This window comes from Platichthys flesus, chromosome 10 (genome assembly GCF_949316205.1).
Source record: "Platichthys flesus chromosome 10, fPlaFle2.1, whole genome shotgun sequence".
Taxonomy (NCBI): domain Eukaryota; kingdom Metazoa; phylum Chordata; class Actinopteri; order Pleuronectiformes; family Pleuronectidae; genus Platichthys; species Platichthys flesus.
The window spans coordinates 5,444,454-5,460,594 of NC_084954.1; the positions used below are offsets into that span (position 1 = coordinate 5,444,454).

Below are 16,141 nucleotides of genomic sequence, written 5' to 3' on the forward strand. Positions count from 1 at the left end.
TCACCCTGCCATCATCACGGCAGCAGTTTCATCAAAGCACTGTAGCGGGATTGAGCTGAGCCCAGATGAGCAGTCAGTCAGGTTTCAGATGGGATGAATACAAAAGTTGGAAATATAGTGTTAAAGATTTAAAAAATATATAAATGAAAATTAAATAAAATCACCAGTAGTACAACAGGATGAGAAATGTGGAAAGTGTTACACGAGATGTTAACCGACACAGAGCAGCAGGTCCACAGGACGTGGGGAAGAGACAGAAACCAAATGAGGCCAGATGAAAGAGGGAACAAACTAAAGATTTATTGAAGGCAGCAGAAGATGCAAGAGACAAGAACAGAATTGCGAGGGGTGGTGGGGGGGAGGGGAGCGGGGCACATACAGAGACACTTCTGTGTGTTCAGATAGGTTTAATGTCTTTGTGTTACAAAAGTTTTTTGTTGTTTTTACAGCTCCGGAGAGCTCAATCGGTCTGTATTGTCTTATCAAAATATACATGTTTTGAACGTAAAGTGGATATAATCCAAATGATTTTGTGGTACAAAAACACGAATATATACAACCATCGATCCCGCTTTCATACAATAACCCCATCCCGCCCCCATATAAAAAAAGGAGAGAAAAATAAAAGCTTTAAACAGAAACTGAAAGGCATAATCTACACTGTCAACATCACAGCTAGGACTGGGGATCAATTAAAGATCCCTTCTAAAGCGAGTGCTAGCCAAATTAGATTCTTTGCAAAGTCAATCAAACAGAAGGGGTACAGTATACGTTGTTACCCAAAACTCATCTAGCTCTGTGATTTGTCCAAGCTGTTCTGAGGAACAGAAACAAGGAAAATCAAAGCCTTGTTTTTTTTTTTTTGTGGAATAGCAGGAATGTGACAAACCCTTTAAGAAATCACAACACTACAAAAACAGCAGGGATAGAAGATACTTTGGTCCTTAACAGCAATAACCGTTTGCAGCTACATGAAGCTTTGTTAAATCATGCATAACAATCTTTTACAAAAATAGAGACAGAGCGTGTCTGTATCTGGTCCGAGACTAGTGGTCCAGGCTGTGATGTCTGGTGCTTGAGGCACGCAGGAATGTGACGTTTTAAGACTTCAGCGTGACGGTGCCAACTTGGACCTATCATTGAGGAAAAGTGCACTAGAGAACCTGACTGTGGCGTAGGTGGACACAGACAGGGGCTGGGTGAGGGTTGGCTCACCCTGTAATCCTGTTAATCCTGAATTTAAGAGAAATACACTGGGTTTGTAGACACAGTCCAAGACCGCTGTTGCTATCAAATGACGAATGCCTCCCAGCTGCCCTCTCACAGGTACGGCTACCTGAATAGAATGGGATAAAGGCATCTATGCAGTCAGGTGAGATCACACAGTTGAATTAGAGGTATACGACTAAATCAACCGACCAGGCCACCAAGTGTTTCAGCCTCTGATTTAAGACCCAAGCAGTCAAGGCACTGTGATAATGATCAAACCCAGCCACTTACATGTAGGTTACCAGTTAAGCTTAGAAGTGATACACATGTAAATGCTAACATTTAAAAAGAAAGATAAATGAATATATACGCGTCCACATACAAATGAACATAATATGGTTAAATGAGGCCCACCGCCACCCCCCCACGGCCCTGCAGAGGACTGAAAGGAGGTGAATGGGGGACTGCAGGACAGGAAGCCTGAATACCGTTGCACTCCTGCCACAATACACCTAATAGAGCTACATCACCTAGCAAGGATATTAGGCATCTAACTGACATACATTCATAGTTTCTACATATATATATGATGAGGCTATATGCATACAAATCCTTACATAAGAAGAAATAGAATGATTAAGCCACTTTCCCCAATTTTACAAATGCTGGTACACACCAAATAGGCATGGAGGAGGGAAAAAAGGCAATTTGAGAACCACATGATTTCGAAATGAAGCCAGAGCAATGCTTAAGGCAATCTGGTTGGGGCAAAGTAAGGCACAAGACCAATGTTACTCTTATTAAGGACAACTTCAGATAGTGGTATGGTTCCCCCAAAAAGGAAATGATGTGGGAAGTTACGAGAAGATAAAACCAAAACGTAAAACTGGGAAATGAGTTGTTGGGTCTGTGAGCCAAAAACAAAATCCTCGTCTCAACCCATTACCGACTGGCCGAACAGGTTCAAAGTGGCATTTCAAAAAGGCACACACACACAGATATATCGACACAACTATGGTAGTAGAAAGGAATGCTGAAGTGTGTCTGATCCGATTCATCCACATAATCTGCGGTGGAGGGTCTTTTCTCTGTGATTTTTAAGCGATGTGACCTAACGCGACAGTTCATCAGCTTCCTCGACTTCACCTCCCGATATACTTTCAATGTTTCGATGCAGAATGTTGCTCCCTTTCGTAGGACCTCACTCAGAACTTATTGGTGGAACAACTCGATTATTAGGTTTGGGCCCCAGGGATCTGCTCCGAACTGGAGACAGTAGTTTGAATAAAAAACTGAATCTATTCAAAGTTAAGACACTTGTTGACACCACCTGATAAATCTTGCCTGAATGTTTACATAATTATGGAGAGGAGCTTTTTTTGCAAACACTTGAAGTGTCAGAGGTGGCCAGGGGGAAATAATGACTCTTGAAAATGTCTACAATACGGTGAAACACTAATGTAATAGCAAGCAGATTTATTCTTAATTAGCAATATTCTTATTCTAAATAATTTCAGTTTTTGGTGTCTTTTATTTACCCTCTTCTTCTTTGTTCTATATATAAAATTGGAATTGGGAATAAGGACTGGAATCAATAAGCAGACTGGATCAAATCTGATGCCCAAACCTATTAACGATGTGGAATGACTAAGAGTTGTGGTCTCGGGAGCAACGCTCTACACAGAAACACAGCCACAGATGTGTTGTGGTTGCTATTTCCACTGAAGGCGAACTTGAGAGAAGTAGCGTTCAAGTGGCAGCAGATTTGGAGGGAGACGGGGAAGGCACTCAGATGGTGGATTTGGAGAAGGACACTCGAAGGTGATGGTTCTCTCCAAGATCGTGGTTGTGGAACTCGATGAGGCACTCGATTGCCTCCTCGACTGAGCCCATCTGGATCAGGGCCATTTTGCGGTCTTTTCTGATGAATAGAAGAAAACAGTGTATTGTTTAAGTTGATTGCTCAACATTTGATGGGTTGTGGTGGAAAAACAAGAGTTTCACTATGCTATCAAGGGAAAGTTGAGTGTAAATGGTTTGAGACTCACTGAAAGAACTTGAATGCTTTGACTGTGGCTCCTGAGCTGGCGAACAGTCTCCTGAGGTCATCCTCCACCACTGAAGGCCTAAAGACAGTGGGGAAAATACAATAGAACAGAATCAATACGAGTTATTTATGTGGGTGGAAATTCCCTTTACTCATTTGAATGTGTTTATCTACAGGTGTGTTTAAAACAAAAGCACAAGAGGCCTGATTAAATCAAAACATGCCCCTCTAGAGACGATGTTTAGAACAACTACTTAATCCAAAGAACTAAAAATACAAGAAAAAAAAGAGAAGAGGTAAAAGGCTCAGAGCACAATGAATGAGAGTGAGCGTGTAAATAAGGCTCCTGCCGCAGCACTCACGGTATGTTGGAGAGGTGGAGTGTTGCAGAGGGTGGGAAGATGTTGGAGTAATTTTTGGAGCCAGGCTTCTTGAAGCGATGTAGCGGTGAGTTGCTGTAGTCCTTCGTAAGGCCCTGCTCCTCGTGGCCCTCTCTGGGCAGCTGCACCGTGGTGTGCTTAGACAGAGTCACACGCATGGCCCGGCCGTGCAGCCGCTGGCCGTTCAGGTGGCTCATAGCTGACAGACGACAGGAAAGACAACATTTTAATAAACAATCACAAACATACCGGGCAAAACGTTTTTCATTTGTTGCTAACACAGAAAACCTTTTTTACAAGGATTCTGTTTCTTTTGAACTAGAACTAGAGCTTAAATCCGTTTTGATATGTTTTACTATGAGTCTATAAATGTCAGTTTTTACCATTTCTTATTTATATTCACATTTTTAAATCAATGAACATCTAATAAGTTGTAATCTTCTGGTTTAACATCTCTGGAACGAGGATGGATATTAGTTTAGTTTAATATAAGCAATTAGTATAAAAATGTGAGCACGATACATGTATCTGATCTCAATAGAGGTCTATGCAATACGGTGATCAAGTGGCCAATCAGCCCTGGAGGAGATGTGTGCTCTCCGAGTGCCCTTCTAGTTATTAGTACTTTAACAGTCTGCTGGGGCTAATTTAATCAATTTAATCTAAACTCCATCCTTATCCTGTCTACATTCAGATCTTCTGAACACTTGGCGTACTCAGATATGGTAAAACTAATGAATGAGTACATAATAAGAAACAGGGAACCAGCTATTTTTCAAAGGAGGGACCTGTACTGTTTGCTCAGTTGAGACCCACTGAAGAAAGACTGAGAACAATGCATGGAAGAACAAAAGACAAGATGAAAGAAGATGCGAGATCAAAGAACGTAAATAGTGTGTTGCCGGTCTGGGGTGTAGCTACCTAGTTGGGCCTGTGTGCCATCAGACATCTGGATCAGAGCGTTCTCCTTTTTATTGAACAGGATCTTCACCCTCATCACGTCGCCATACACACCTGGGGAGGAAGAGGAAGGTGTTACAATCCACGTGCAACAGAGACCAACACAATCTGAACTTATTGCCACACAACCAATCACAGCAACAAACACAATTTAAACCATCAAATCAGACTCATTCATAATACTGCTACTACATGAACAATGTATGATTGAAAAGTAATTGTCAGGATAGTCAATCATTTCCTGGTCACTTCTGAGTGTCTACAACTAAACCTACACAACCCCCCCCCCCCCCCCCCTTTGATAACTATTACACGGACGCCATGTTAAGACAACACGTCTGCTTTAGAAGAGGAAGATAAAGATCTGAAGAGTGTGAAAAATAGATAAAAATCAAGGAGCGTTTCTGACAAGTTAAATGTATCTACACAAGAAAAAGCTGATTAATTAATTAACTTCCGGGCTTGATAAGAGCAGTGTGCAGGAATAAACTGAGCATGCACATACCTACATTAGAGTAACTGAGCCGAACTGCAAAAGAGTAACATAGTGACATAGTCCGAGGAATATGTCAACTCACAAGCACTAAAGGAGCAGCAGCATTTCATCTTTGTACTAAATTACTCAAGGCAACCACAGAAACTAAATTTAGTGAATTTTAAATGGCCTAAAATTGGATGGTGCAATGAGTAAGTTTTGTTGACTTTCTTCCACTTCCGCAGGGCGATGCTTTAGAATTTAGAAAAGCATTTTTGCCTAATTTCCGGACAAAATTCTAATTAGTGGAGCAATATATAAATGTAGGGTTGAGCTCTTTGGATATATGAAAAACTGCCCGTGGAGAATAAACAAGGGCTTTAAAAAAAGAATGAAATGAAATGCTGCAGCTTTGTGAGGAGCTCTCACCTTACTTCCCTTATACAAACCCACATCAACCAAAACCGATCATCCAAACCCCCAAAACACACAGACACCCCCACCCTTCATAGCCCTGAAGCCTGATGACGAGCCATCAGTGGTTAAAAACAAAAAAAAAACAAAGCCAACAACATGAGACAAGACTTGCCCACCTTGCCAGGTAACAGTAGTAATAAAAAAAGGAGATGAAAGGATGATAACGTACCGAAAAGAATAAAGAGGCAGTGTGGCGTAACGCTCTTTAGAGACAGCAGGGGGAGCAGCGGGGCAGGGGGCCAAAAAAGGGAGAGGGAACAGGGGACAGGGAAAAGAGACGGAACGGAGTGGAGGACAGTGGAGTGGAGTCGGGACATATCCGCAGGCCACAGGCAGCGAGGTCCACAGGAAGGCCACAGTACCATGGAGGAAGGAGAGGCATGAGGGACAAGGAGAATGAAGAGAGGACAAGAGGGGGAAGAGGATTCAAACAGCATGAGGGGAGGAGGGGGAGAATAGATGAGGTGGAGAAATGGAAGGTGGTGGAAGGACAGATGGTGGCAAAATCGGGGGGACCGGAGAAGTGCCAATGTTGTGTTTTTTGTTTTCAATTTGTGGTTGGTGTCCAAATTGGGGACAATGAATAAGGGAGCGAAATCGTTGGATGGATGGGAGGAGGAGTGGTCATAGTATTAAGAGGAGTGGCAGAGGGAGGGAGGAGGAGGACAGAGGGAACAATTGGTCATGGGGCGTGCAGTCAGTTGGCAAGGGTTGAGGTGAGGGTGTTTTAAAACAAAAAAACAGAGGGAGAGGGGGACAGAGAAAGAAGAGAGAGAAAAAAGGAAGTAAAAACAAGGTCAGTATACACAAAGAAATGTAGTGCTTCAGACAGTAGAACTGGCTAAATTAAAATGCATTGTCACTATGGGAACACTAGAAGAAACAGAAGAGAAAAAAAGATTAACAATGAAATACAGAAAAAGGCAGAGACAATATGTACTTTTAGATTAAATCTTCTTAACTTACATTATATTGACATACAAATTTAAAAAAACAATAGTTTTCCCTCAAACTAAAATGTATAGGTGAAATGTATAAGTCTACTGTAATGACTACACTAAATGTAATGAGTGTGACCGACTACTTATACATTCTACATACTATACTAGAGAAATCCTACTTAATGGACGTGTGTCTCTACTGAATACAAGGAAAATAAAGTAATATTGTCTCTCCAACAACTCAGGAATGATTTCAACTAATGGACAAAAAATGAAGATATGAAATGGTAAGTTCAAAAATAAAAAGGAAGTTAGTGTTCGGAATAAACTTTAAATTCACAGTGAGCAAAGTGGCAGGTCAGAAATGCAGCAGGTTTGGTCAAACACAGAGAGGATCCTGAAAGAGAAGAGGTTTCGACTTGACGACCCCCTTTCGTTAAAAAAACAGTGGTCAGGGCAGTGGGACTAATCACACAGTGGTGGTTTTGGTGGGACACGGGCGATGAAACACTGGTTTCTCTTGACCAAATCGGTCCACGGCCAAGAATCATAGTGAAACAAAGGGCACTGCATTACTTTAATGTGTCTCTGCACAGCGCCGACAGGATGAAGAGCTGCTAAGCCAGGGTGAGTTTACTGACCTCAGGGTTCAGGTTGCTGACCAGCATGACATTGTGTCCCCCAGTGGCAGTGAGGCCTGATAGGCCGAGCCTGCTGGCGGCTGCAGCGGCGGCTGCCATGCCACCATGGCTCATACCCAGGGACGCCAGGGCACCAGGCATTCCAGGCATGGACAGACCTGGAAACTGACCTGTGAATTGATTGCACTTTAGATATTGTTTGGAGAAAAAAATGTCGGCCTTATGGGGAAAAAAGGATGTACTGACCTTGTTGGATGGCAAAAGCCCCCGGGGGGAAGGCATGAGCTCCACCATAAGGAGAGGCCGAGATTAATCCTGGAGCAGCTTAAACAAGAGGAAACATGATAAGTTTATCACAATAACCACAAACAAAAAGTTTATGGACAATAATCACGAACAAACTTTCGGAAAATGTATCCAAACTCACCAAATGCAGCGGCGGCCATGGTCTGGTGATCAAGAGATTGCTGTGAATCTGCAGTTGGGAGGTCTGGTCGAGTGTAGTCCCTGCTCTTATCGTTGTTGTACTTGACATTGAGGCTGGTCAGCTTGGAGAAGCTAATTCTCAAGGTACAGCAGGCGTTGTAGATGTTCTGTCCATCCAGAGACTGAGACAGATAGAGCAACATTAGGATTATGGTAACATAAAGATGTTTTACATTTTTAACTACCTACAGTGTTGTTTTATTAAACACACAATGCATCAGTTTGGCTTTAGTCTGGTTCATTTTGTATAACCAGTTTTCATCCTAGTAAATACGGCAAAGCCCGCAATGACATCATGGTAACAACCTCAGACTGACACAAGTTGTCTTACCAGTTTAGAATGCTGAGCAGTCATGCCATCAGCATACTGGATCAGAGCCTGGAACTGGTTGTTCTTAGTGAAAGTGATGATCTTCAGCACTGTTCCGAACTTGGAGAAAATCTGGGGAGAGGATGCAGCCTATTAGGAATGTCCTTTTAACACACTTATGACAGCTTTACGTAAGGGAGGGACGTTTGAATAGTTTTTTTTTTAAAACAATAGTTATATTATTACCAATGCACTTAACTATGGTGCACCTGGGAGGCACAGGCTCTACTTCTACGCAAATGCAAACAGTCAAATACCAAAAAAAAAGTTTTAGTAAGTAAGTGGGTGGGTGGCGGCTTTAGCTTAGGGCAAGTTAGATTTAGGATTTAACGCCACTTGGTAATTAATTTTAAGACAGACTTCAAAACAACTAAAATAGAAAAACAAAATGTCAATTAAACCATGACAGAAATCTTGCCAGAGTTTTTCGATATCTATACAGTAATGAAACTGCCTGTACCTGGTGTAGGACATCCAGCGTGACAGGGTAGAAGAGGTTTTCCACTATGACTCGGAGAACAGGGCTTTGACCCCCTGCTCCTCCCATGGCCGCTGCATCTGTGGCAATGGCCATGCCTCCCATCCCACCACCGTGCAGAGCATTGACTGCCTGCAGAGCTGCCTGCGCACGCTAAGGGGGGAAAAGCAAAATGAATTCCTTAACAACAATGGAAATATGCAACAGTTAACTGCGATAATTTTTAGTGCAGATATTTTGTCCACATTTAAAATAACTGGCAAAATGTAACCTTGCACTATATTTACACACTTTAACTCATAGTGCATTGATTAAACTAATTTAAGCCTCGGGACAAAACAACAAATATGAAAACAATGTGTAACGGCTAGGCCTTACCACTTGGTTGGGAGAGTTGTCCGTCTTGAGCTCCTTATGGGTGGAGTATTGCATGTAGATGGGGTGGTTTCTGATGACGGGGGTGACAGAGGAGTAGTAGCTCACCATCGTCTGTGCACACTCTTCGCTGTTAAGTTCCAAGAAGGCCTGCAGGGAAAAACCACAGACGTACATTAAATCTATTGCTCCAAAAACATTCAATAAGATGGCACTCTGCAGCAATGTTCAGTGAGCATCGTTGATTTTGCACATCTGCTGTAAAGCGCTCTAATTAACTGCAATGTCTGTCTCTTTTTAGCCAAATTGGATGAAATCTCTATTGGGTCTGACATAGAAATTGATAAAATAACAACAAACATAATGAAAGCGGGATAAACCATCTTCCTCAGGGATATCTCTGCAAGACCAATTGTGTCTGTCCCAACTAAACCACAAGGGTGTAGCAAAAGGATAATAGTAATTTTTAGGTCAGGACAAATGGATAGAAAACTGATCCCTTGCCCCAGCCATACAAAAAAAAAAAAAAAAAATGAGCACAAACCATACAGATTCTCTCCTTACCTGGTTCTTCCCTTTCAGCATCAGCAGATTGGTGACCTTCCCAAAGGGCAATCCCAGCCCAATAACCTCGGCCTCGTTGATGTCATTGGGAAGCTTGCGTACGTGGACCACACGTGACGGAACACCAGGGCTGCGGACGTCACCTTTGAATTTTTTGCTGTCGTTGCCATTGGCTGCAAGAGAAAACAAGAGGCAGATACAATCAGGACGGGAACAGAAGGCTCTGGTTCCTCTTGAATAATGGATTGATAGCCATGGCAACACAAACAACACAGACACGCCAAGCAATTCAGGAAAAGGGATTCACTCTTCCCTGGCAACCCCTCCCCCCCCTTACCTGCGTTCATGATATAGGGTCCGTTGGATATGCAGGAAGAAAAGAGTTCGTCGGATCCCCTCTGCGGAAGGAGAGAAAACAATGGTTGACTTCAGAGCTCTCAACAATGAGGGCACAGCTTGACAGGTGGAGAGTACAGCGCTCGTGTTACAGAGCCATTGTGTGATAAAGGAGGAAGTAATCTGATAACCAAAAGAGGATCTAGCAAACACGCTGGAGAAAAAACTCCACCTTGCTAACCATGAGGAATTCAGTCGCCCCAGCTTGTCAGCGGGGATATTTCACCTCCCCCAACTCATTCAGCTCAGTACAAGCTAATTAAAGACATATCTTAGTCTGGTGAAAAAATATAATAATTTTGCACCTCAGTCTCAAGGAACAGATACTAATCAGCTTCAGGCACAAGAGTCAACAGCTGTCAATCATTAAAAATCATCTTCTCAATTCACTAATAGCAAGGGCAATACCAAACTGAAGCCCTCTGGATGGTAAAACAAGACGGAGATACTCCCGGCTCACACTAGCTCAGTGTCTGCTGAATGAGGCCGTCCAGCTTCTCTCTCTCTCTCTCTCACTCTTCAGTAGATATAAACTGCTGTTTCACGGCTGTTCTCGTCATCGTGTGTGTGTTTGCGGTTGTGTGAGATGAAGTATTGAAGTCACAAGAAGTGGCTCAGCAGCCTAAGCCCTACAGCACTCTACAATGATGGTCCTGTTCAGGCTGAGACTAGGGGCATTGTTACGCGGCAGCACACACACATATGGAGCCCAGAGGACTCTCTGGTAGTTGAAGGGCCCTGCAGTGTTTTAACTACAACCAGTCATACAGGTTTGTGAGTATTCTCCTCAACCTAGTGAATCCTGGCCTTTGAATATGCAAGGCTGTGCCGGGGTTTCCAGTCAGGCAACAAAGTCTACTCACAAAAGCGAGGAATGAAGTAATCCGAGAGAGGGGAAAGAGGTGGGTGTGGGGTACTGAGATAGTTGCTATGAGAATGCAGCACTGTAAGCAGTAGTATAAACTACCCTTTGACTTCCAGATGGTTTGGCTGACTCGGCTGACTCTGGCACTGAGGCCCACGCACAAGGGTCTGCTGTCGTAACTCATGAACTTAAAACCGCCGCGAGCCATGCCAATGGCTTTTTGCTGTGTTTTCTAGATTTGGAAATTCTTTAAATATTGGCAAATTGAATGCTTCCATGAAATAAAATCACTGAGCTAAGATTACTGTGATCCAGACAGACTGCACTGTCTCTACAAGGCAGGACAATTATAGATTAGAAAGCAATGGGTGCAACTAGAAGAAGCTTGTCTCAACAGGAATATTAAGTCAACATACTGTTAAGATCTCTCCTCTAATAATAGTAGGTGTAGCTTAGAGGGTGTGTGTTCTACTTGGTGGGAAGAAACATAAAAACAATATTTGCGCTTGACAAATGGACCAGGAGCAGATCAGAGCCATGAGAAATGAAGGAAGTGGCTCCAGCCTGACTCAATGGACATGGGCAGGCGGCGTAACATTATCAGTCAGCAGACCAACTCCTAACAGGAAGAGCAGTGAGATCAGACCAGCTTCCAGGGTTTTTTCCTTCACATCCTCCTGGAGACTGGTAGTTACTGTTCTGGTCGAGACTCTCTCCCGCTCTCTTCCCCCCCCCCACACTTCCTCAGTCTAATAATAACCACAGAGCTGAGGCAGCCCACAGTACAAAGCAGAAGAATCGAGTCACACACAAAGCATCAGGCTGTGTTGCATCCGACTGAAGAATATATCTACGTATTTTTCAGAAGCGTGGTTGATATTGCAGAGCAGCACAAAGGAAAAAGTTAAAGTCAAAGGAGGAAAGAAAGAACTAATACATGGTTTGTTAGCCGACTTCAAAACTGTGCCAAACCCATCTCAACACCCACCCACTTAAATGTATATCGACTTTGTTTTATCCTGTGTTTGTGCAGAGCACTGACAGTATAATAGTAACCTTCAGGGGGTGATGACACATTGCTGGCTCACAGGCTGAAACTGGAGCAACTTCCTTTTGCTGACAATGGAGATCCCTTGAACTTAAAAAGATCTCACATTTAACACATTCCCTTTGTTTCATTTTTAAGTTTAAATATCCATAAAAGGATAACTTTGTGGGTTTAGTTTCAAGGTTCGGGAAGTGACATCACAATGGTAAGGAAGTGTTGAGGATTCATCTCTTCCTACAATGTAGGACCCTTAAAAAAGGGAAAAAAGACCTGGGGCGATTTCCTTGATCCATACTCCTGGGTTTCATTGCATCAAAGAGAAAAACTACTTTGGATCTAGTACAGAAACTAAATCCGAGATGATTCTTTTGTGCTTAAAACTGCACGCAACATTATTTTGCCCCTGCAGGGTTGTTGGAGGGAGAACCTCCCTCCAGAAAAGCACAAAGGAGGGGAGCACAGGTAGAGACATGTTTGTTCAGTACGATCAGCCTTTAGTCGGTGGAGGGGGCAGGGCGCTGTGCCTCACCAGGGGGCTGGAGGGGAAGATTGGAATGTGACCGCGGAATGCCAGACGCTCTGCCCAGACGGAATAATTACAGATTCCAGCGTGGCAGAGCTCCACAACTCTGCATCATCTTTACCACAGCACATCAAATCCATAAAAACAGGACAAGTTTAAGAAGAAGAAAAAACAGGAGTGAAAATCCCAACCCCTTGATCGGCACCCGTGACACGGTGCTTTGTTGGTCATGTTGGAAAACAGACCAAACTCAAATGAATAGAGGGGGTGGGGTGTGTCCCTCTTACGGGTGTATGTATTGGAGGGCTTGTTTAAACAGTGTGAAGACCTTTGCCCAGGAGGATGGTTACGGCTTTAAGTCAAGATCAATTACCCCTCCTACGCATAGCTGCCACAGGCCCTGTTTCCAAGGATTACTACTTGGACAGGTTTTTATATTGGGTATGCATGTTAAAAGCCAGCGGTGACAAAACACATGTTTTCCTTCTCCAACAAGTTTACACACATCCATATAAACACTGCTTTTTCAGTTGCATAAGCTACATACACTGAATGAACATTGGAAAATACTTTAACAATGCTGGTAGACGGGTCTTGTGACGGAAACAAGAGAGGATAAATATCAAGCACTCTGACCAAATTCGGGTGCTTTCTTAACATTCCAGTAAGAGTGACTGGCCTATTAAAGAACACAGAAAGTAAACAGGAAGTCTCATTTCCCCCCCCAGCAATCACATAACCCAACAGAAACCAGGGAAAGAAAACATAAAGCCCCATCTCAGATAATCTAATCAAATTCTATTATCAAGAACTACTTTTCAAAGACCTCCAGGTTGTTACCGTCTCGGGGTGCTGACCATTTGGCTGAATTTCATAAATATTTAAGAAGGTGAGCCAGTACGCCGCTCCAAACTCATTACACGTTGAGTAATGGCTTTACACAGCACTTCTGTAATCATAGGGGAAGCTCTTGCAAACTAAATGTGTCCCACGTCCCGAAAGTTGACTCTATTCCTTTCCACTGAGACTTTTTAATTCTAAAAAAAGCTTTGTTTCTTATTTATACACTTTATTTAACTGTAATGGGGCACATCTGTAAAATCTATTAAAATCCATGGTAATATAACAAGGACTTATCTGAAGCCAGGTTCACAACACACTTTTATGACAAAACGGGGCCAATCTATAGCTCATAAACTGCTTTAAAAGTAAGACTTTTGGGTGTACTTTGCAAAAAAGTGCAGAAAAATGTTAAATCCTAGTATTGGTTGTGTTCTACAACAAATTTAATGAGGGGAAGCAAAAACAAAAAAAGACAGGTGAATTTTGCCTACCTTTGTGCCAACTGATATGTCATGGACACTCCTGTGGAAGAGAAAAAAATGTTCTTAATTAGACAGGAAATTAAAACAATAATAAGTCACGCGACGCTGACTTGGAGAATTACAAACTCTGGTGACCCACATCCAGGGAAAAACAAAGACTGGTCAAGCAAACAAACAGGAAATCGACCCCCTCGTCGAGATAGGAGAACCTGTAATGAATTATAAAATACTTACTCGATTTCAGGGACGTAGCCGGATCCCAGGGGGTACAAGTCAGCGTCTAGGCGGCTGTGAACAACACCAAATACACAAAGTGTGAAACTTCACATTCAGTGGATCGAAAACGACGAGATGAAATTTGTCGGATGGCTGGATTCGAACTCAAACTCAAGAGTTGTTTTTTTTTCCGCTCGAGTACTCTGGCGATTACTGTCAGATCCAGGTGGAAAGCACGCTTGAAACCGAACAACGCGCTATTGTGGATCCTAGCCCCGAGTCTACGACCGAATCAGCGTGAACTGTTCGGGCCAGACATCTTCAACATGGCCCTGGAGCTCCGCAGACAAATGAATGCGGAAATGAGACACGTTGCTTTAGCTAGTTCCCGTGTAACCAACTTACCGAGGGGCAGCTCGCCAACATAAGCCATTGTTTATTAAAAAAAAGTCTGCGCTACCTACCGACACAACGCCATTATACACGTTAGATGTAAAACTATAAAGTTAAATATACGTTTAACTTATTAACCCTCTAAAAAAAAAGGTGACGCTCACACAAAAGCGACGCAGATGAGAAAAAAATTGGTCCGAGCTAGCGATGGTTAGCCACTTAGCTCGCGCGCCCCCGCTAACTGTTGCATGTTTGCGTGGAGGAAAAAAAACACTTTCGAGTAAACTTTCCCGGATAAACTCTGGACCCGAGCGGCCATGAGGAGCCGGGACGAACCGACGGGACCCGCGGGCGTGTGACGGAGACACCGCGGGGCCGGATGGAGTGGAAAAGAAGAGAGTAAAGAGTGGATCTTTCGCACTTACCCGTCCATTGCACAAGAAACAAACTGCAGGTCTGAGGAGAAGACAGGGCGGCGCACTTGCTTGATTTTCTTACAAAATGGCTGAACGTGCGGGGGCGAGCGCCTATTGGCCCAGGCGGCCCCGAGAGGCCGAAAGGGGGTGGGGGCCGGCCTCGGCGGCGACACGCCATTGGACAAGACGGCCGTCATTCGAGCGGGGGTAAAAAAAAACAAAAAAAAGGAGGCCGCGGCAAATTTCCAGCTCATCACAACAGAGGTGAGTTTTTAGTACGTGATGGAGGATTCACTCTGGATTCACTCTGGATTCACACGGTGAAACACAACAAGCACGTGTGTGTAGGTAAATACACGTGTAGTCTGGCCGCTTATGAACTTAGCTTAATGTCAAACAAGGTATTGTAACACAATGAATCCCCCTGTGCTCGGTTTTGTGACTCACATCAACATCCTCTGCTGTTCACTAACATCTGCGATATCAACTGGTGGCAGCCATTAGAAAGGGATAGTTCAGTGATAAATGAAGATGCACTCATCATCTACTCATCACTGTGCCGATGGAGGTGGTGGGGGAAGTGATGGAGTCCAAACAACACTTCTGGAGTGTCAGGGGTAGACAGCGTTTGGGTCCAAATCCAATGCAATTGAAGTAAATGGCGACTACTTCGTCAAATGTAGAAAAAAAAATACATTTAATAAACATAAAAGGCCGCCACACTGCTCCTGTGATGTCGTCCATGTGTCCATAAGCAACAAACATTCATATTAGACTAAAAAAAGAGTTTGTTAAATAAGGCTAGTTAAGTAAAGTACATGATGTAGAGAGGAAATGCCAATGTTACAGTAAATATTGCTTTTTAATAACTTTTGTTCATGTATTTTCAGCCAGCTACAGCATGAAGCAAGTGTTATCTATTACTTTAATTGGGTTGTTTAACGTGAATAGAGCATCAATCTTGGCTCCACTATTTTAATCTGATATAGAGCTGAGTTTAAATATGAAAAACAAATTATCTGTAAACATGCAAAGTGCCAGAACCTCATGTTTGTACTCAAGCTTCACTGATTCCACCTTTATTAGAGAAAAGTCAGTAAGGATTTCGAGAGTCAAGCCATAGTTATAACAAATTAGATTAATCCATTGTATGAGTTTTGGATCATTGAATATAGAAAATGGAATGTAAAGGCAGAAAGTACACACATCTTTTTATTCACGATGACATAGATCTAGAATGCTTGCACAAAGAAACAACTGATAATCCTGATTATACCATAGAATTTGACAAAGTGTACTGATAAGCATTGTGAAAACCTATTCAAATGAAACCACCCAGACTGATTGGCTCAGTGTGAGGTGTGAACAACAGAACTGGTTTAGGTGGAGACAACACAATGAAGATGGTAATAGTCCTGATACTGTATCAGATTACTGTCCTCACCGAGAGGTGTCATGTCAGGGACATATTCTAACTGAGGATTTCACACATGATACAGAGAGTAGAAGGGGAACTGATCGGCTTCGGTTGCTGCACATGTTTATTATTAAAAAAA

The 16,141-nt window shown here is 43.0% G+C and overlaps 1 protein-coding gene across 2 annotated transcripts; it reads right to left on the bottom strand.

The window, feature by feature from the left end:
• Positions 1-275: 275 nt before the first annotated feature.
• Positions 276-14,666, bottom strand: ptbp1a (polypyrimidine tract binding protein 1a). 2 transcript variants are annotated; one of them, XM_062398170.1, is made up of 16 exons: positions 14,595-14,666; positions 13,795-13,848; positions 13,570-13,600; positions 9,741-9,801; positions 9,404-9,576; positions 8,843-8,989; positions 8,447-8,617; positions 7,948-8,058; positions 7,558-7,738; positions 7,377-7,454; positions 7,131-7,300; positions 5,718-5,751; positions 4,558-4,650; positions 3,619-3,835; positions 3,258-3,335; positions 276-3,130 (listed from the first exon to the last, which is right to left on the bottom strand). In XM_062398170.1, exons 1-16 carry the CDS (start codon positions 14,600-14,602, stop codon positions 2,998-3,000), a joined length of 1,740 nt encoding a protein of 579 aa, XP_062254154.1. In that variant the 5' UTR covers positions 14,603-14,666; the 3' UTR covers positions 276-2,997. The 2 variants fall into 2 exon arrangements, with proteins under 2 accessions (XP_062254154.1, XP_062254155.1); XM_062398171.1 differs by having other exon boundaries at positions 7,377-7,445; positions 14,595-14,655.
• Positions 14,667-16,141: the final 1,475 nt, after the last annotated feature.

What these genes read in the sequence shown, in the direction of transcription:
- ptbp1a (XM_062398170.1), bottom strand. An exon ending in ACAACTCTCCCAACCAAGTG is followed by an intron (nt 8,618 to 8,842) that starts GTAAGGCCTAGC and finishes TTCCCCCCTTAG; the next exon opens with CGTGCGCAGGCAGCTCTGCA. An exon ending in CGCTGGATGTCCTACACCAG is followed by an intron (nt 8,059 to 8,446) that starts GTACAGGCAGTT and finishes TCCTCTCCCCAG; the next exon opens with ATTTTCTCCAAGTTCGGAAC.